At 49.8% G+C, this 20525-nt stretch overlaps 1 protein-coding gene across 1 annotated transcript in view; it reads left to right on the forward strand.

Moving 5' to 3' along the window:
• LOC125426432 (mitogen-activated protein kinase kinase kinase kinase 5-like) overlaps positions 1 to 20525 on the forward strand; it is a 49616-nt gene that overhangs the window by 25641 nt on the left and 3450 nt on the right. Inside the window, 6 exon segments of the mRNA XM_048484689.1 lie at positions 7938 to 8041; positions 11382 to 11559; positions 14720 to 14788; positions 16361 to 16453; positions 17863 to 17933; positions 20176 to 20231. Of these exon segments, the coding sequence (XP_048340646.1) occupies positions 7938 to 8041; positions 11382 to 11559; positions 14720 to 14788; positions 16361 to 16453; positions 17863 to 17933; positions 20176 to 20231 (571 nt within the window).

The following is a 20525-nucleotide window of genomic DNA, read 5'->3' on the forward strand; positions in this document are numbered from 1 at the left end:
AAGGCATTACGAGATATTCATATTGGCCAAATTTAGTATTAAAAGCTGTCAAATGCTCATAGCCTTCGGCGATGCGTACTCGATAATATGCTTCACGTAGATCAAGTTTAGTAAAAATGCGTCCTTTACCGAGGGCATCAAGCAGATCCTTGATCAGGGGCAATGGATATTTATTTGACATTGAAACTGCATTGAGCCCTCTATAATCGGTGCACAACCTAAGTGTGCCATCCTTCTTCTTAACAAAAAGAACCGGCGCGGCGTGGGTGCTTTTAGTGGCCCGCCGGATGAATCCACGTTTTAAATTTTTATCCAAGAAGGCTCGTAGCTCCCGTTCCTCTACCGGGCTCATTCTATAAATCCTACCCTTGGGAAGCTGCGCACCGGGTACCAGGAGAATCTTGCAATCAGTGTCTCTATGGGGGGGGGTAGCTGGTCACACTCCTGTTCCTCAAAGACTTTGGAAAGATCCCAATAAACCTGGGGAACTCCAGCTAAATCGGAACCGGGTGACACTTCGTTTACGATGGATTCAGAATAGGTAGGATTTTCGGAGGGGTTCTCAGGTGGTTCCCCTTCATGCATGTGATCCCCGCATGGGGGTTCGGTAAACCGGACAATGCGCTGCTTCCATAGTATCGTGGGTTCATGAGATAACAACCAAGGCATTCCCAAAACTATGGGGTGTTTGGCGACTGGCGCTAAAATGAAACTGCGTCGCTCCCAATGTTCTGCACATTGTAGAAGCACCGGTTGGGTTCTAAAACGAGCGGGCCCTTCAGTCCCTAATGGACTGCCATCCATTTGGGTGAAGGTAATGGGCTTGACCAATGCTATGCGCTCCAGACCAAGTTGCTCTGCCACCTGAGGTCTCATCAAGCAATGAGAGCAACCAGAGTCAACTAGGGCGCGAGCCAAAATACGCGTATTTTTTGCGGGGTTGGCAAGAGAAGTCATTAAAGTGATGGGGGCACCACCGTCACTCACCGCATCTGGCGCAAGGTCTCCATCCGTCGGGGCCGACGATAGGCTCACCCCCCCATCGGGATCAACGAAATCATCATCTTCCTCGTCTTCAAGCGCTGTTTTTGCAGTGCCCTGCTGTATTTTCGGTCCGGACCGGCGTGGAGCCTTTGCAGTTTGGGTGCGAGGAGCTGGAGTAGGAGTTTTTTGTTTCTTTGGGCAGTTGGCAGCCAGGTGACCCGGACCTCCGCAATAAAGACACAGACCCAACCGGCGACGGCGTTCCGATGTAGTCTCAGCAGGAGTCGTGCCGCTGGACTTTTTGGCAAGCGCAGAGGCCGGTTGTTTCGCTGGTGGTTTTTGGAGGGGTTGTTTTCCGGATCTGGCACGGGTGAGACGGGTGGAAATCAACGTTCCGACTGTAATCCATTCTGCGATCGTTTGAGGCTCACGATATAACACCGCCTTCTCTCGAATATCATCGTTTACAGCTCCAAAGAAATACTCGCATTTCATACGTTCCGGCCAATCAGGGAGTTTACTGGCTGCTGCTCGGAATTCGCGGGCAAATTCAGCAAAGGGTCGGTTGCCCTGTTTGATGGTCTTGACCGTATGAATCGCTTTATTTTCCGCATCCGGATCCTGGAAGCGAAGACGGAGACCCTGCAGCAGCTCAGCTACAGAGTGGGTTTCATCTGCCCCAATTTCATATAGCTCTACGAACCATTGGGCCGCTTCACCATCTAGGACTGATCCGATATCACGTACTTTTTCGGCCTCGGATCTATACATGTCATCAAATTCCAGCATATGAGCATCAAGTTGCAAAATGAAGTAAGGCAGTTTCGACGCTGTTCCGTCGAAACGGGCCGGAATAGGCGGGCGAAGGTAACCTCTGGCTGGAGCCTGCGCCGCTCTCGGTGCGGGCAGAGGAGCTTGAATTATCGGCACGGGTTGGTGAGGAGCTTGCATCGGGGCCTGTGTGGGCAGCGGTGGCGGCAACTGTTGAATTCTCCTTGGTGGTGGTTGAGCGACCGGAATACGATCCCTAGCCGCAGGAACTACTGGCACTGGTGCGGCTGGGGGCTGGGCAAGCGCGGCCCTATCCGCCTCACGTTGTAGTTGGAGGGCTCGTTCTCGTTCAAGGAGCTCTTGCTCACGACGCGCCATGGTAACCCTTCTCAGCTCTAGGGCATCTCGTTCCCTTTGGAGGCGCTCCCGCTCGGCCCGTTGTGCCGCTGCCGTTGCTTCGCTCTGTGTTTGTAACGCCTTCACACATTCACGTTGATGTTGAAGGTCGATCCGGGATTGTTCCATAACTTTATCATGGACTGTGAGATCTTGTAAGTACTGCCGACGAAGCGTCTCTCGTTCCTTGTCCATCTCTGCCTGGAACAACCGGCGTTGTTGGTCGCACTCTTCCTGGAAGGCTTCCCGTTCCTTCTCCAATTCCTCGCGCTCCAATTCCCAATCACGTTGGGTTCTCTTCAGTCCTTCCATCTGGGCTTCCCATTGTTGCGCCTTCTGGGCAGCTGTTGGCACCGGGTCGCTGGTCGGTAAGGCAGTAGCTCCGAGGAGTTCCTCATCCTCTTCAGTTAGTTCCTGGATTCGGCTGTCATCTGGAAAGGTCAGTTGGACTCGGGAGCCGCGAGTCCGACTCTACGTAGTCTCGAGGTGCCAGGGGCCGCGGCTCTTTCGGACGCGCGCCGGTACTTTGCCAGTGTTCGGTCGGCAGCGGGTCCTCCAGATAGCGTTCCAGGAACTTCTCCAAGGACTCTTGGGTATCTCCATGAATGGTGGACAATCCCATCTCCTCAGGAAGCGCTTTCATGATCGGTTTGTAATCCATATGTTGGTGAGTGGTGACATGCTGTTCACAAGGGGCTCGATCCATCGACACCCCTCCGCCTGGATCGTAATACTCCTGGCGGACCTCTAGGCGTTCGGTGGACACCGTGCGTCTAGCCATCCGGGCAGCCTCAGTCACCTGCTCTTCGAGGTGTAAGAAGGCCATACTACGGCTAAGCCGAGGCTTGGAGAGGGTGACCAGGGAGATAGACTCCGCAGGTTCCTCCTGTTCAGTGGAGACTGAGAGAGGGGGACCGAAACCCTCTTTGGGGGTTACCGGGCCCTCCTCGCATTCACGAAATTTCAACCTCTGCATGTTGGACGACATCAGGGGTTCACAACGTGGAGGAAAGTTGTATGAGATTCAGCATAATGTAGAGAACCAGAAAGGACCAGAATAGAGTAACCATTGAAGGATCTTTATTCTTAAGCTTCCATGATACACACACACGAGATGCTGAATCTGACTTTTCCCAAACAAACAGACTGCTTTTACGAGTCCGAATCCCCCCTCCTTCGAGCCCCAGACAGGTTCCCATGAAAGACTCAAAACTAGCTTCACACACATAGATAAGGAGTAGCAAGGTTAGCTTGCCTCACCGGGCACACAGCCCAACTCGAGGAATGCTCGAGTTGCCAAGGTCGCAAGAGCTGGGAAAGGAAAAAGCAACATCTTTACAGCTGCTTTTATAAGCGCTAGGCCAGGGGCGGGGCTTGGGGAGGCATGGCCATGCGCTAGGGGCGGGTGGGGGTGTGGCCCCACCCCCGAACCCCCCCCCATAAAAAATCTATGCCTACGTCCCTGTTTCCGGATTATGTTTAAAGTGTTGGTTTTAACCTCCAAAGCCGTTTGCGGACTCGGACCTGCACACCTGAGAGACCGCCTCTCCCCATATTGCCCCGGTAGGCCCCTCCGCTCCTCGGAGGAGGACCTACTCGTGATCCCTGTCCCAAAAATGATCAGGCTGGCCTCGACGAGGGGCAGGGCCTTTTCAGCCCTGGCCCCTACCTGGTGGAACAGGCTCCCTAGGGAGACCAGGGCCCTGCGGGACTTACAGAGTTTCCGCAGGGCATGCAAGACGGACCTGTTCCGCCAGGCGTATGGCCAGCCTGGTTAAAAATACATCTACCATGTCATCTGGCCTCCCGTGGGCACAAGGGGGTGGAGGGGGGTAGCCAGACGCCATCCACATTTTAAAATGGGTTCTGTTTTTTTATGTAATTAATATTTAAATTATGTTTTACTGTATGTTTTAATCTTGTAAACTGCCCTGAGCCATCAGTGGGAGGGTGGTATATAAAACTAATAATAAATTTTTTAAAAATAAAAAAAATCCACTTGTAAACAATTGTGAAAGTGGATTGAAAGTGCATTATTCTGCATGTGCGGAAGGGGCCCAAGGCGGAATCTGCCTAGGTAATGACTATTACAGCATCCTCTTGTTTCAAGGAAAAAACATTCTCAAAAACATTTTGGACTCACTCCTTGCAAGCAAAGGTGTAGCTGAACCTAAGAATCTCTGTAGATCCAAGATCCGGAGTGAGCATCTCATCGAAACAGCTAAGCATGTTCAGTGAGCCAATGTGCCAGTATCCCCTGGCACCTGAACTCTGTAAGGAGAGAAAAGGAAGCTGTCAGCAATGCCCCTGTGGATTCCTCTTTGGGGATCTGGAAGAGGTGGAAGGTGCCACAGGACAGACAGAAAATCTTACACTTCATAGAATCATAGAGTTGGAAGAGACCAGAAGGGCCATTAAGTCCAACCCCCCTGCCATGCAGGAACACACCATCAAAGCACTCCTGACAGATGGCCATCCAGCCTCTCCTTAAAAACCTCCAAAGAAGGAGACTCCACCACCCTCCGAGGTAGTGCATTCCACTGTCAAACAGCCCTTAATGTCAGGAAGTTTTTCCTAATGTTTAGGTGGAATCTCTTCACCTTGAACCCATGACTCCTGGTCCTGGTCTCTGGAGCAGCAGAAGACAAGCTTGCTCCTCACCAACAGTGGTGTGCCTCAGGGAGCGCTGTTGTCCCCGCTGTTATTTAACATCTATATGCGACCCCTTGCTCAGCTGGTACGGAGCTTTGGGTTGGAGTGCCATCAGTATGCTGATGATACCCAGCTCATTCTGTCAATGGAGGGGGGAGCAGACACCGCCCCTGCAGCTCTACAGCATTGTTTGGAGGCGGTTGCTGGTTGGTTGACGCAGAGCAGGTTAAAACTGAATCCAGCAAAGACGGAAATCCTTTGGCTTGGTCGCCGGGGGGGCGGAGGGCTTTCAGCCGCCGGTGTGGGAGGGGGCCTCATTGGCACCGGCCCCCTCGGTCCGCAGCCTGGGGGTCCACCTGGATTCGTCTCTTTCTATGGAGACCCAGGTGGCCCATGTAACCCAGGTTGCGTTTTTCCATCTTCGCCAGGCCCGGCGGCTGGCCCCCTTCCTCTCCCAGGCGGATCTGGCCACAGTGATTCATGCAACGGTCACCTCCAGATTAGACTATTGCAACTCGCTCTACGCGGGCCTACCCTTGAGGCTGATCCGGAAATTGAAACTGGTCCAGCATGCGGCGGCTCGTTTGCTCACGGGCGGTGCCTCTAGAGATCATATCACGCCCGTGTTGCACCGCTTGCACTGGCTCCCAGTTGAATTCCGAATCGTCTTCAAGGTATTGGTGTTAACCTTTAAGGCCTTACGCGGTCTGGGACCCTCGTACCTTAGGGACCGTCTGGCCCCATATGTCCCACGTCGGTCTCTGCGCTCGGCAGAGGCCAATTTACTGGAGATCCCCGCCCCCTCTATGATGCGGCTGGCCTCCACGAGGGCCAGGGCTTTTACGGCCCTGGCCCCTGCCTGGTGGAATGCTCTTCCTCCAGCTGTCCGGGCCCTGCGGGACCTACATGAGTTCCGCAGGGCCTGTAAGACTGAGTTATTCCACCGGGCTTTTGGGGAGGCCGCCTGCTGATAGGTGCCCATTAACAACTGAGATCCGCTGTTCCACTCTCAGAGGAACTAGAGGAGTTATGGGTTGAACGCCATCTGTTTTAAATGATTGTGGTCTGTAGCGCTGCATTTTAACTGATATTAGTTTTTAGTATTTTTATCTTATTTATCCACTTGTTGTATTTATGTTGTAAACCACCCTGAGCCCTCCGGGGGAGGGCGGTATAAAAGTGGAACCAATAAATGAATAAATAAATAAATAAACATGACATCCCTTCAAATATGTAAACATGGCTATCATGTCACCTCTTAACCTTCTCTTCACCAAACTAAACATCCCCAGCCCCCTAAGTTGGAGGAAGTCCGTTGCAACATTATCTGTTCTGTCTTGGAAGGCGAGCCATAGGTGATTTCTGGGCTCAGCTGCCATTATGGCATAACGTTAAAGAAACAATGTTTGCTTAAAAGAAGTGATTTGTAAGTGTTTCTGGAGACATTCTCTGTTGAAATGAGAGAATCGCCTTCTTGTGCCATGAATGATATTTCTCTTGATCCTGTCAGTGTGTGATGTGGTTATAGTTATATCACTGTGTGATGTGTAATATAATGGCTGGAGTGGTGGGTCCAGGTTCGAACCCCCACTCTGCCATGGAAACACTCTGGCTGACCTTGGGCCAGTCTCTCTGAGCCGAGCCTACCACATAGAGTAATTGTCAGAATAACATAGATCGGGGGATAACAGAACCAGGGGGCATCCATTGAAAATGCTGGGGGGAAGAATTAGGACTAATAAAAGGAAACACTTCTTCACGCAACGTGTGATTGGTGTTTGGAATCTGCTGCCACAGGAGGTGGTGATGGCCACTAACCTGGATAGCTTTAAAAGGGGCTTGGACAGATTTATGGAGGAGAAGTCGATTTATGGCTACCAATCTTGATCCTCCTTGATCTGAGGTTGCAAATGCCTTAGCAGACCAGGTGCTCAGGAGCAGCAGCAGCAGCAGAAGGCCATTGCTTTCACCTCCTGCACGTGAGCTCCCAAAGGCACCTGGTGGGCCACTGCAAGTAGCAGAGTGCTGGACTAGATGGACTCTGGTCTGATCCAGCAGGCTAGTTCTTATGTTCTTATGTTCTTAACAGCATTGTAAGCTGCTTTGGATCGTCCCCCCCTTTGGGAGGGATGGAGGGAGGGAGGGAGGGAGGGATAGATGGATAGATAGAACATGAGCCTTCACTGTTGCAAGACTTCCCCTACATTTGGGAGTTTAATTGTTTCGGGGGCATTTTGGGGAGCCTACCTGCTATTTTATCCCATGTTAAATGTTCACTGGGGAGAAAATCTGCTATTCCGTAAAAGCCATTTGACTACAAGTGTGAATGCCACTTCAGATCCAAGGTGGTGCAGTGGTTAGAATGTCAGATTAGAATCGGGAAGACTCGGGTTCAAATCCCCCTACCGCCACAAAACTTGGACCAATTGCCCACTCTCAGCCTAATCCGTTTCACAGAGAAAAAGGGGGGGGGGAAGGCTCTCAGAGGCCGCACGTGCAGAATAATCCACTTTGAAGGCACTGTCACAATTGGGGTGCAGTGTGGTTTCTGGGCTGTCTGGCCGTGTTCTAGCAGCATTCTCTCCTGACGTTTCGGCTGCATCCGTGGCTGGCATCTTCAGAGATTCAGAGGCATCTTCAGAGATTCATCTTCAGAGGATCTTCAGAGATTCAGAGGCATCTTCAGAGATTCAGAGGATTCAGATCCTCTGAAGATGCCAGCCACAGATGCAGGCGAAACGTCAGGAGAGAATGCTGCTAGAATACGGCCAGACAGCCCGGAAACCACACAGCACCCCAGTGATTCCGGGCCGTGAAAGCCTTCGACAATACACTGTCACAATTGTTTGTCAGTGGAGTTTGCTATTCCGCACAGTAAAATCCAGCTGCAAAGTGCACTGAAAGTGGATCGGAAGTGCATTATTCTGCATTTGCGGAAGGTCCTCAAAGTCCTGGCCTGAGGAATTTGAGGGGATGCAACAGAAGGGAGGAGAGAAAGGTGGTAAAGGGTTTGCTCAGAACTGTACATTGCGTTCGATGAGTTGGAGAGAAAATGCAAACCGCCCAGGAGTATCAAATCAGCCCTAATATTTCAAGTTTATTCTGATTTTTTTTCTTTTTCTTCTTTTTTTTAGTAAGAAACCCGTACACTGGCCACAAATACCTCTGTGGAGCGTTGCAGTCAGGAATCGTGTTGCTGCAGTGGTATGAACCGATGCAGAAATTCATGTTGATAAAGGTGTGTTCTACCTGCTTCCTCTGTCGTTCTGCTTTGCCTCGATTTTGGCTTTCACGGGAACAAAGGGGCCCGTGCGTCAGCACGTTTCAAGTGAACGTTGCTTCCCTTCCGCTAACAACTGCTGTGGCCAATTGGCCTTGGACTCAGTCCAAGACGCTGGTCTTCTCCATCCTACGAGTGGCCTTTAGAGAGAGAAAGGTGAAAAACGTGACCTTTTTGTGTGATGACTCTTCTGTCACACCCCCAAGAAACTAATTAGACAGGCGGTCTTGTGGCCAGCAAAGAGCTTTCTTTCAGTAAGACCTTTAGGGAGAGCTCTTTAGGAGCAGCAGTGGCGTAGGAGGTTAAGAGCTCATGTATCTAATCTGGAGGAACCGGGTTTGATTCCCCGCTCTGCCGCCTGAGCTGTGGAGGCTTATCTGGGGAATTCAGATCAGCCTGGGCACTCCCACACACGCCAGCTGGGTGACCTTGGGCTAGTCACAGCTTCCGGGAGCTCTCTCAGCCCCACCTACCTCACAGGGTGTTTGTTGTGAGGGGGGAAGGGCAAGGAGATTGTAAACCCCTTTGAGTCTCCTGCAGGAGAGAAAGGGGGGATAAAAATCCAAACTCCTCCTCTTCCTCTTCTTCTTCTTCTCCTTCTCCTCCTTCTCCTTCTCCTCCTCCTCCTCTTCTTCTTCCTCTTCTTTTTCTCCTCCTTCTCCTTCTCCTTCTCCTCCTCCTTCTTCTTCTCCTTCTCCTCCTTCTCCTCCTTCTCCTTCTCCTCCTCCTCCTTCTTCTCCTTCTCCTCCTCCTCCTCCTTCTTCTTCTCCTTCTCCTTCTTCTCCTTCTCCTTCTCCTCTTCTTCTCCTTCTCCTTCTCCTCCTCCTCCTCCTCCTCCTCCTCCTCCTCCTCCTCCTCCTTCTTCTCCTTCTCCTCCTCCTCCTCCTCTTCTTCTCCTTCTCCTTCTCCTTCTTCTTCTCCTCCTCCTCCTCCTCCTCCTCCTCCTCCTTCTTCTTCTCCTTCTCCTTCTCCTCCTCCTCCTCCTCCTCCTCCTCCTCCTCTTCTTCTTCTTCTTCTCCTTCTTCTTCTCCTTCTCCTCCTCCTTCTCCTTCTTCTCCTTCTTCTTCTTCTTCTTCTTGACTCGTGTATTCATGTACATTTTAATCGTGGTGGCGCAGTTGCCATTGGGGTGAACTCAGATCCATCCAGGGCTGCCCTTAGGGCCGATCCGGAAGCTCCAACTGATCCAACACACAGCAGCTCAGACCCCTTGGAGCACACTTATTTAACCAGTGCTGCACCAGATGCATTGGCTCCAGGTGGAGCGCTGGATCAAGGTTCTGGTGTTAGCCTTTAAAGCCCTAAATGGGCTCGGGCCTGCGCATCTACTGACAGCCAGCGTGGTGTAGTGGTTAAGAGCAGGGGGATTCTAATCTGGAGAACCGGGTTTGTTTCCCCACTCCTCTGCCTGAGTGGCAGAGGCTTATCTAGTGAGCCAGTTCCGCACTCGTACACTCCAGTTTGGTGACCTTGGGCTAGTCACAGTTCTTTGGAGCTCTCTCAACCCCACCTGCATCGCCAGGTGTCTGTTGTGGGGAGAGGGAGGGAAAGGAGCTTGTCAGCCACCTTGAGTCTCCTTACAAGAGAGAAAGGGAGGTATAAATCCAAGCTCTTCTTCTTCTTCTGATACCTGACATCTTCTGATGTCAAAGGTTGCTGCATTCAGTTAATGAAAATCTGTTGGTGATCACTGGCCCAGGGGAAGTCCAGCTGGCCTCAACCAGCCTGGTGGAACTCTCTGTCCAATGAGATCAGGGTTAGTATTTAATACAATTCCGCAGGGCCTGTAAGACAGAGTTGTTTTATCAGGCATATGGTTGAGGCAGCCGTGGTCAGAGGTGGGATCCAGCAGGTTCTCACAGGTTCCCAAGAGTAGGTTACTAATTATTTGTGTGTGCCAAGAGGGGTTACTAATTGGTGATTTTGCCACGTGATTTTTGCCTTAGTTACGCCCCTCCTCTCAGCAGTAGCGCACAGAACTTGAAGCAGTCTAGCAGGAGGTGCACCGGCGTGCGTGGCAGCCTGCACCTGCGTGCATTCGTTTCCCACCCAAGGACCGGCGCAGCGGCTGCGTCCTTGCCACAGCGTCCTTGCCACAGCCCAGCCCAGCCCAGGAATGCCCCACCCCCGGAATGCCCCGCCACGCCCCTGTCATGGCCCGCCCTGCCCCATTGGCGCTACGCCACAGTTTGAATCCCACCACCATGGGAACCTGTTACTAAAATTTTTGGATCTCACCACTGGCCATGGTGATACATCAGTAAGCTCTCGCCTTCTCCCTTTTACTTTGTCCTCCTTAATCCCTCTGCTGGGGTCCCATTCCAACCAAATAGTGAAACTGTAATACAAAATGAGATCCATGTATTGAATTGAACTGTGTGGGGCTGTGGGAGTTCTTTGCTGGTATGTTTTAAATTTAAATGATATTTGTTACTATAGCGTTAAAGTGTTTATAATTTTTATGTGTTGTTTTATCGAATAATGGAAACCGCCCTGAGCCTCCTAGGGAAGAGCAGGGAATAAATCCAATAATAAATAATGGCGAACCTTTTCGAGACCGAGTGCCCAAATTGCAACCCAAAACCCACTTATTTATTGAATTGATTTCGAATACCTTTAATGGCATATAAATAGTTTAAGACTAACATTGCAAGGTAATAACAGCCTTTACAACTTCTGACGAGTTAAAATAACACCATTTAAAAATTCATTTATTTATCGCCAAGTGCCAACACAGCAATTTAACCTGAATACCGAGGTTTTAGTTTAGAAAAAATGGTTGGCTCTGAAGCGTACGTTACTTGGGAGTAAGCTTGGTGAAGCAACCATGCAACGCTTTGAACAGGTGAATCACGACCCTAGGAGGGTTTACTCAGAAGCAACCCCCATTGCCAGGTAAAGGATTGTGCTTTAGTTCTTCGCATGAAAATCAGTGGGGTTTAATAGCGCTTAACGGGGTTACCTACACTGCCTCCCCAAAACTAGGTCTTAGGTTTCATGCTAATAATCACGCCCAGCGGCCCAGGCCAGCCTAGATGTGTGGGGGGGCGGGGGGCGACTCTTGTTTGCGCGTGCCCACAGAGAGGGCTCTGAGTGCCACCTCTGGCACCCGTGCCGTAGGTTCACCACCACTGTGCTAGACATATTCATAGCTGTTGGGAGGAGACTGAAAGGCCATTGGCAAAACAGGCAGGAGATACCGATTGAAGCAATGAAGGGGTCGGCCATCTTTTAAGAAACCAGACCTTTAACTGGGCCGGTCACTTTTCAATCTCACCCCTTTGGTTTTTCCTTCCAGCACTTTGACTTCCCTTTGCCAAGCCCCTTGAACGTGTTCGAAATGCTGGTCATCCCGGAACAGGAGTACCCCATGGTGTGTGTCGCGATCAGCAAGGGCATCGACCCGAACCAAGTTGTTCAGTTTGAGACCATCAACTTGAATTCTGCTTCTTCGTGGTTTACGGAAATAGGGGCAGGTGAGCTTCTCGGCCCAACGGCTGGCCCGTTCTGCGCACCGCGGCCCACAAAGCCTTGGTTCATTTCCTTCTATGTCGGCAAGTTTCTGGTCCTCGCAGGCACAAAGACAAGCTGGAAAATTTGAGCAAACATTTCTGCTGTTGGTCTGCCAGATGGAATCTTCTGCCCTTGCTCTTGGCCACGTTGTCATCTACCACAAGAACTCTGCGTTTGACACTCTTGTGTCAAAGGAAGGCTGCTTCGGCCGCAGGGAAGATGTGGCCCTGAGCAGAGCAGTAGGAAATTTGCTGTTTCAAAACACAAACACACACACACACACACACACACATGCACACAAAGAGGAACTGGATGGTTTTCTAGCATGCATGACTTTTGCCCATTCATACCAGAAGCATAAGCATGAGCATTTTATTGTCATTGTGCACGCACAACGAAATTTACAGCAGCATTCCTCAATGCACACAATTTCAGACTCATACCCCATCCTCACTTTCCCCTTCCTCCACCCATCCCTACACAGCCCCAAACACATCAACACGAAGCCGCGGAGTTCAGCATAGCCACAGCTCTGGAGTAGAAGCTGTCTCTAAGCCTCTTTGTCCTAGTTTTGATAGACCTGTGTCGTCTGCCGGATGGCAACAGTTCAAAAAGAGAGCGTGCTGGACGAGACGGGTCTCTCGGAATATTTTGGGCCTTCTTTAGGCTTCGGGAATTATAGAGTTCTTCCAAGGAGGGGAGAGGACAGCCGATAATCCTCTGTGCAGTAGTGATCACCCTTTGGAGCGCCTTCCTATCTGCCACTGTGCAACTGGAGAACCATACACAGAGGCAGTAGGTTAAGAATCGGAGATCCTTCAGACAGAAGTTACTTGGGGATAATCACCAGTAAAAACTAGCCGAAGAGGAGTTGAGCATAAGGATGCTGGGGGTAGGGCAGGGGTAGGGAACCTGCGGCTCGAGAGCCGCATGCAGTTCTTCTGCCCTTGCACTGTGGCTCCACGAGCCGAGCCTCCGGCCCCATCCTTGCCCGCCCTGCAGGCAGTAGGGCAGGCGCATCAACTGCCCACGGCCGGCTGGGCTGCACCGCGGGCTTCCCCTCTCGCCCGCCCCATTGGAGCGGGGCGGGCGCTTTCCCGGCGGCTGGCGAAGCCGAGCTGCTGGCCCCATCCTTGCCCGCCCTGTAGGCAGCGGGGCGGACGCATCCATGCGCTTCTCAGAATGAGCGGAGTAAAAGGTTAAAAAAACCAATATATACAGTGCTATCTTTATTTTAAATGTCAAAAATTATTTGCGGCTCCAAGTGTTTTCTTTTCCCGAGGAAAATGGGTCCAAATGGCTCTTTGAGTGTTAAAGATTCCCTACCCCTGAGGTAGGGGATCCCTGCCGTCAGCTGCCCCCACCTGCTGCAAATCAGTTGGCTGAAAGGTGGGACTTAATAGCTGTGGGAGGAGGCCTAGCTTGATGTGTCTGTGACCTTGGCAACAATGCTAATTTGGGCACACACTCCGGCAATAGGGGATGCTCTAATTGGCCAAATTTCTGTGATGAAAGTACCTTCTACCATAAGAACATAAGAACAAGCCAGCTGGATCAGACCAGAGTCCATCTAGTCCAGCTCTCTGCTACTCGCAGTGGCCCACCAGGTGCCTTTGGGAGCTCACGTGCAGGAGGTGAAAGCAATGGCCTTCTGCTGCTGCTGCTCCTGAGCACCTGGTCTGCTAAGGCATTTGCAATCTGAGATCAAGGAGGATCAAGATTGGTAGCCTTAGATTGACTTCTCCTCCATAAATCTGTCCAAGCCCTTTTTAAAGCTATCCAGGTGAGTGGCCATCACCACCTCCTGTGGCAGCATATTCCAGACACCAATCACACGTTGCGTGAAGAAGTGTTTCCTTTTATTAGTCCTAATTCTTCCCCCCAGCATTTCCAATGGATGCCCCCTGGTTCTAGTATTGTGAGAAAGAGAGAAACATTTCTAGAATATTGCCCAAATACCAAGATGACCCATTTGGTCCGGCAGCACAATAAATTTGCTTCCAGTGTGCACCAGAAGTAACATCGCTGCGATGTTGGGCTAGGGCCGACCCTCCCTGCTGTCTGCAAGCCGCCCTTACCCCTGCCAGTGGCCCTAAATGTCAAAAGAAGGCAAAAGCCAGTACCACTTTCTGTGATCCTAGTGGCCTTTTTTGTAACTGTGATGGTCAAGGCCATTTGAATGGCAAGCTAGCAAAGCCTTTATTGGCATAAACAAAACACAGCAAACAATAGGGGTGTAAAAGCAAAAAGAAAACATCAGATAAATACAGATTGTTACTGACTCTAAATTATTTCCATAACAGAGTTTGCAATCTCTTCACAAAAAAGCAGAATCAGAGTTGTTGTTGTTGTTGTTGTTGTTGTTGTTGTTGTTATTTATTAAATTTAGTATACCGCCCTATCCCCGAAAGGCTCAGGGCGATGTACAGATAAAACATCAGCTAAAAACGTACATATAATTAAAACAACAGTTATATCTTAAAACATTGCCTGCGCCCTTACAAAACCCTCCTAATGCGAAATAATGGGTCCTGATGGTATTAGGGCCCATGGGGGTAAAGAGGAGTTCAATGAATTGTCGAAGGCTTTCACGGCTGGAATCACTGGGGTGCTGTGTGGTTTCCGGGCTGTATGGCCGTGTTCTAGCAGCATTCTCTCCTGATCTTCATGCCAGCCACAGATGCAGACGAAATGTCAGGAGAGAATGCTGCTAGAACACGGCCATACAGCCCGGAAACCACACAGCACCCCAGAATCAGAGTTGTTTAGCAAGAGAAATAGTCTGATCAAATCTGTTAACTCAGGTTGGAAGAGAGGATGTAAATTGAGGTGTTTAGGTTCAATTTTGGCAAATCTAGTGCAATGTAATAGCTGGTGAGCCAACGTTTCAACGTGGTTGGTATTACAGCTACATAACCATTTAGATTTTTCTAGGTTATTAAACCTGCCATTTAGTGGGGCAGACGGCATGACCTTAAATCTAGCAATTGTGAAAGCTCTCCTCGAGCGGGGGTTAGTTAGAAGATATAAGCAATGGGCGCCATTTGAACGGCCCCAAGGTGGGTGCGGGGAATCCAGGTAGGGATGACAGAGTGCTGCCTGACGTGCCTCTCTCTCCTGCAGGCTGCCAGCAGCTGGACGCCATCCACGTCACACAGCTGGAGAGAGACACGGTCCTCGTGTGCTTGGATAGTAAGTCGCTACATGCACCAAGGCCTGCTTGGCTCAGTGTTGTTTATTTTTATGTATCTCTCTGCTGAAAGGTCTAGAACAGTGGTGGCAAACCTTTGGCACTCCAGATGTTATGGACTACAATTCCCATCAGCCCCTGCCAGCATGGCCAATTGGCAGGGGCTGATGGGAATTGTCGTCCATAACATCTGGAGTGCCAAAGGTTCGCCACCACGGGTCTAGAACCTGCCCTTTTGCCTTCGGATGAGGCGCTCAATCCGGGCTACGCTTTACCCGGCTTGGGAACGTCAGTAAAATCCTACTTCTCAGAGCAAGTGGTGTCAAGCCTGCCTGTTGTCAGGTGTCCCAGGGTACACAGCTCCCCACTTTTTGCTAAGGTGGTTGGTGGTTTAGCATGTGGAGGATCCCACTTTAGCCTCTGGCATCTCCAGTGGAAGAATCTCAAGTAGCAGGGGTGTGGACAGACCACTAAGCAAGACGTTCCAAGGCCTGGATTGGTCTGCATAAGGCAGCTTCTTGAGTTTACTCCAGGGGTTGCCAACTCTGGTGCTTCGGATGTTCATGGACTACAGTTCCCATCAGTCCCTGCTGGCACGGCCAATCATCAGGGGCTGATGGGAATTGTAGTCCATGAACATCCGAAGCACCAGAGTTGCCCCCCTCTGGTTTGCATTGTAAGCCAGCTTGAGCGCCATAAAAAAGAATGGCAGTGGATAAATATTTTAAATAAGTAAATAAGTTCAAATCTGTGCTCGTGTGCAGGAGGCCAGATAAAAGTCTGACTTTGGGTAAGTCTGGCTCCTTCCGCACATGTAGAATAATGCACTTTCAAACTGCTTTCAATGCTCTTTGAAGCTGTGTGGAATAGCAAAATCCACTTGCAAACAGCTGTGAAAGTGGTTTGAAAACGCATTATTCTGCGTGTGCGGAAGAGGCCTCTGAATAGCTGAGGCTGCGACAAGGTTCAGAGGAGGAGCAGGTGGCATTGAATGGTTGCCCTGCCTGTCTTTCGTCCCATCAACAATAGTGAACGTCCACACTGGGAAATTTGTCAGAAGTCACAAGTCAAAAAGCGGCCTGGCCCCCAGTCATATGTTCACATGAATAGATGTAGCTATTACCATTTTTAACCTCAATTTTCTGCAAATTGGTAAAGTATTCCTAGGTTTTCAGAGCCCTACATTATAGCCGTAACTAGCCCCGTTGTGCAGGTTTTTTGATCCACATCATTTGTTATGTAGGCTGGATATGATTTAAATATGACTTGGTTGGGCTGGTTCCTGGGTGGGAGGAAGTAGCTGGCTTGGCTGGTTCTTGGCAGCCCAGATTGCCCGGGGGGCGGGGGAGGAAAGGGGTTGGCTACCTTAGCATGAGAGGGCCAGGCCAGATGGGAGGGGGAGTTGCCTCTGCTGATTTGCAGGCAGATTTGCCCCCCCCCCCCCCGGCCGCATGTTTGGCACACCTGCTCTATTGCATCTCCAAGCCCTGTTACACAAACCTCTTTGGGGTATCTACTTCCTAGGACCTAGGCCATTTCAGCCCCCAAGGTTACTTGTTTCTTTCTTTCTCGAGGATTTGTGAAAATCGTGAACTTACACGGAAAACTGAAGTCGAGCAAGAAGCTGGCCTCCGAGCTAAGTTTTGATTTCTGCATTGAATCTGTAGGTGAGCAAACTTTCCTTCAGACCCCTTCTTTCAAATATCTGTGGACTTCCCTGATTACCAAAAGGAGAGAGAAGATTGGAAATCCAAACCTAGGTTTCCCATCTCTTTAAAGTTATCTTCCCAGCTGCTGTGAACATAAGAACATAAGAACAAGCCAGCTGGATCAGACCAGAGTGCATCTAGTCCAGCTCTCTGCTACTTGCAGTGGCCCACCAGGTGCCTTGGGAGCTCACATGCAGGATGTGAAAGCAATGGCCTTCTGCGGCTGTTGCTCCCAAGCACCTGGTCTGCTAAGGCATTTGCAATCTCCGGTCAAAGAGGATCAAGATTGGTAGCCATAAATCGACTTCTCCATAAATCTGTCCAAGCCCCTTTTAAAGCTAAAGCATGGGGTGAAGCATGGGGGTGTGAATTTGATCCAGATTGCAACATCAGGGTGGGAGTTTTTAAACCCTATATTTCCCCTTCCGCACATGCAGAATAATGCACTTTCAATCTACTTTCAGTGCACTTTGAAGCCGGATTTTACTGTGTGGAATAGCAAAATCCACCTTCAAACAGTTGTGAAAGTGGATTGAAAGTGCATTATTCTGCATGTGCGGAAGGGGCCTAAGTTTTCCTTATGGGGCAAATAGTAGCTTCAAGTGGCCATTTATACCAGGAGAATGGCATGGGGGGGACGGTTACCCCCCACTCAGAACAGACCTGACCAGTATTCTAATTCACACTACTGAATCATAGACTCATAGAGTTGGAAGAGACCCCCAAGGGCCATCAAGTTCAACCCCCTGCAATGCAGGAATGCACAATCAAAGCACTCCTGTGAATGTCGATAGGTTTTATAAGGTTTTATGAATTTTAAATAGGTTTCATTGTTATAGATTGCAATTGGTTTTAGGTTATCAGTTTTTTATGACTTTTATCTCCTTGCCCTGAGACCTTTGGGTATAGGGCGCATAAAAATGCATATAAATAAATAAAAATGTCACAGATTGAGGCTATGCATATACCCTGTTTCCCCGAATATAAGACATCCCCGGAAAATAAGACGTAGTAGTGGTTTTGCTGAAGTGCGAAATATAAGGCATCCCCCAAAAGTAAGATGTAGCAAAGTTTTTGTTTGGAAGCATGCCTGACGAACAGAATACAGAAATATAAGACATCCCCTGAAAATAAGACATAGCGCATCTTTGGGAGCAAAAATTAATATAAGACACTGTCTTATTTTTGGGGAAACACGGTAATAACTCTTCCATTTTCAGGCAGAAAATCTGCTTACCAGGATGCTTGTTAAAATGACCCTATAGTCCCCGGCCCACTTCTAAAGCAATGCAGGAAATGCTGAGCTGTCCTGGGTTCCTGGGCCCCACTAACAACTGCTGGTGTTGGGTTTTGTGTCTCCTCTGCAGTGTGCCTTCAAGACAGCGTGCTGGCCTTCTGGAAGCACGGGATGCAGGGGAAAAGCTTTAAATCTGACGAAGTAAGTCGCCCCCATCTCTCTTGGGTTTTAGGCGGTCTTGTTTTCCCTGTTGTCTGGGATTCCATCCTGTCACAACTAAATCTTAAAAGGCGGAAGTGGAAGAAGGGGGCTCCTTTCCATTTTTGCAGAGACTACATGAACATAAGAACATAAGAACATAAGAACTAGCCTGCTGGATCAGACCAGAGTCCATCTAGTCCAGCACTCTGCTACTCGCAGTGGCCCACCAGGTCCCTTTGGGAGCTCACGAGCAGGATGTGAAAGCAATGGCCTGCTGCTGCTGCTGCTCCTGAGCACCTGGTCTGCTAAGGCATTTGCAATCTCAGATCAAGGAGGATCAAGATTGGTAGCCATGAATCGACTTCTCCTCCTTAAATCTGTCCAAGCCCCTTTTAAAGCTATCCAGGTTAGTGGCCATCACCACCTCCTGTGGCATTAGCTGACCTTCAGCACATCAAAGCTCCATTAGCCTGAGCTCTTCATCTGCAGTCGGGAATTATGATAATACTGGAGTACCTCACCGGGATGTGGAGGGAGGCTGTTTTTCCTTGCAGGGACATTCCTTTAGCCCTCCTGAGTCCATCTAGGTTAGCTGGTGGTTCTTATATCTCCAGATACAGGACTACAATTCCCATCAACCCCTGCCAGCATGGCCAATTGGGGCTGATGGGAATTGTAGTCCATAACATCTGGAGTGCCAAAGGTTTGCCACCATGGATCTAGGCAAGGGGTCCCCCAGCCTTTTTGCCCTGCGGGTGCAAAATGACTGCCATAGCTGGATTTCAGTAACACAGGGCAGATCCTTGTGCTGTGGTGGCAGCTGCTGCTAAAGCAGCATTTTATAAAATCTGCACAGGTGAACAAATCTCCAATCATCAGTCAGAAGCCACGCTGAGCAAAAACGTTACCTGGCCCCACCCGCTTCCTAAAAGTACCTGGTTGGCACCAGAAAAGGGGTTGGCGGGCTGAGAAGATTTTTTTTAACCACTTCTAATTTTACTACTTCTCGTTCACTTCTCTCAGGCCCCTTCCGCACACGCAAAATAATGCGTTTTCAAACCACTTTCACAGCTGTTTGCAAGTGGATTTTGCTATTCTGCACAGCTTCAAGGAGCACTGAAAGCAGTTTGACAGTGCATTATTCTGCCTGTGCGGAATGAGCTTCAGTTCAAACCACTTACACAACTGTTTGCAAGTGGATTTTGCTATTCCGCACAGCTTCAGAGAGCACTGAAAGCAGCTTGAAAGTGCATTATTCTGCCTGTGCGGAACGAGCTTCAGTTCATAGGCCCAGCGTGCCAACCGAAGGTAGCCTGGGACCTCCCCTATCGTGCTAATTTCCCTTGTTATCATTAGCCGGTAGTTTGATGGAGAAAACCTGCTTGGCGTGTAGGAGGTGGCTTTATAAAGGGGATTCCAAATGAACCGTCTCTCAGCCACGATGCTGAAATGAAATCTCCGTGTTCAGAGTTAATGGCTCTTTGAGTCCTCCTTGTTGGGAAACAGAGGCAAGTCTGGAGGCTTGCTGAATCTGTGTGGCCCGTGTGTCCGTTCTGCTGCTCTTTGACTTGGAGAAACTCCGCTGCTGAAAAGACTCCTGTCAAAAAGATCCACACACGGAGTGGAGGAAAAGAAGCTAAACCCTGTGAATTTCTGCCTGCCGTGTACCAGGATTTTGGAGTTTGGGACAATCTAGAGTTGCCCACTCTTCAGTAGCCAGCAAATACCACTTTAACTGCACTCTGACATATAGAAGTTCAACAGGAGAAGCTTCTTCTAGCAGGGGTCTTCAAACTATGGCCCCCCAGATGTTCATGAACTACAATTCCCATCAACCCTGCCACTTGGCCATGCTGGCAGGGGCTGATGGGAATTGTAGTCCATGAACATCTGGAGGGTCATAGTTTGAAGACCCTTGTTCTGTAGTTTTATCTCCTTCAGTAAAAGCTTCACAGGAGCAAGATAATTTTTAAAAAATGGTTGGTTTATTCTGGAACTTTAATCTGTGTCCTGCGTGGGAGGTGGGAAACTGGAGCAGAAGCTTTAGGGCTTTCTTCTTGGTGGGGCCGTCATCTGTGTCTACAGTGGATTAAGAATTGCCTTTTCGTGCAACATATAAAAGTTGCCCTGACTCCACATCGTCTGCTGTGACAGGCAACAGTGCTCCAGGGTCTTGGGAAGAAAGAGTCCTCTTATTCCGCCAGTCCCTTTCCTCACAATCCACCCTTTGTCTTTCCTGCAGGTAACCCAGGAGATCTCAGACGAAACCAGGGTCTTCCGCTTACTGGGCTCGGACAGGTAATCAAGAAGAAAACCATCCACTTTTTAAATGCATTTTTTTTAGTTCATTTATATTAGAGGTATCCAACTCTGGCGCTTCAGATGGTCATGGACTACAATTCCCATCAGCCCCTACTGGCATGGCCAGTAGGGGCTGATGGGAATTGTAGTCCAGGAACATCTGAAGGGGCTGATGGAAATTGTAGTCCAGGAACATCTGAAGTAGGGGCTGATGGGAATTGTAGTCCAGGAACATCTGAAGTAGGGGCTGATGGGAATTGTAGTCCAGGAACATCTGAAGGGGCTGATGGG

Source organism: Sphaerodactylus townsendi, linkage group LG02, assembly GCF_021028975.2.
Source record: "Sphaerodactylus townsendi isolate TG3544 linkage group LG02, MPM_Stown_v2.3, whole genome shotgun sequence".
Lineage (NCBI taxonomy): Eukaryota > Metazoa > Chordata > Lepidosauria > Squamata > Sphaerodactylidae > Sphaerodactylus > Sphaerodactylus townsendi.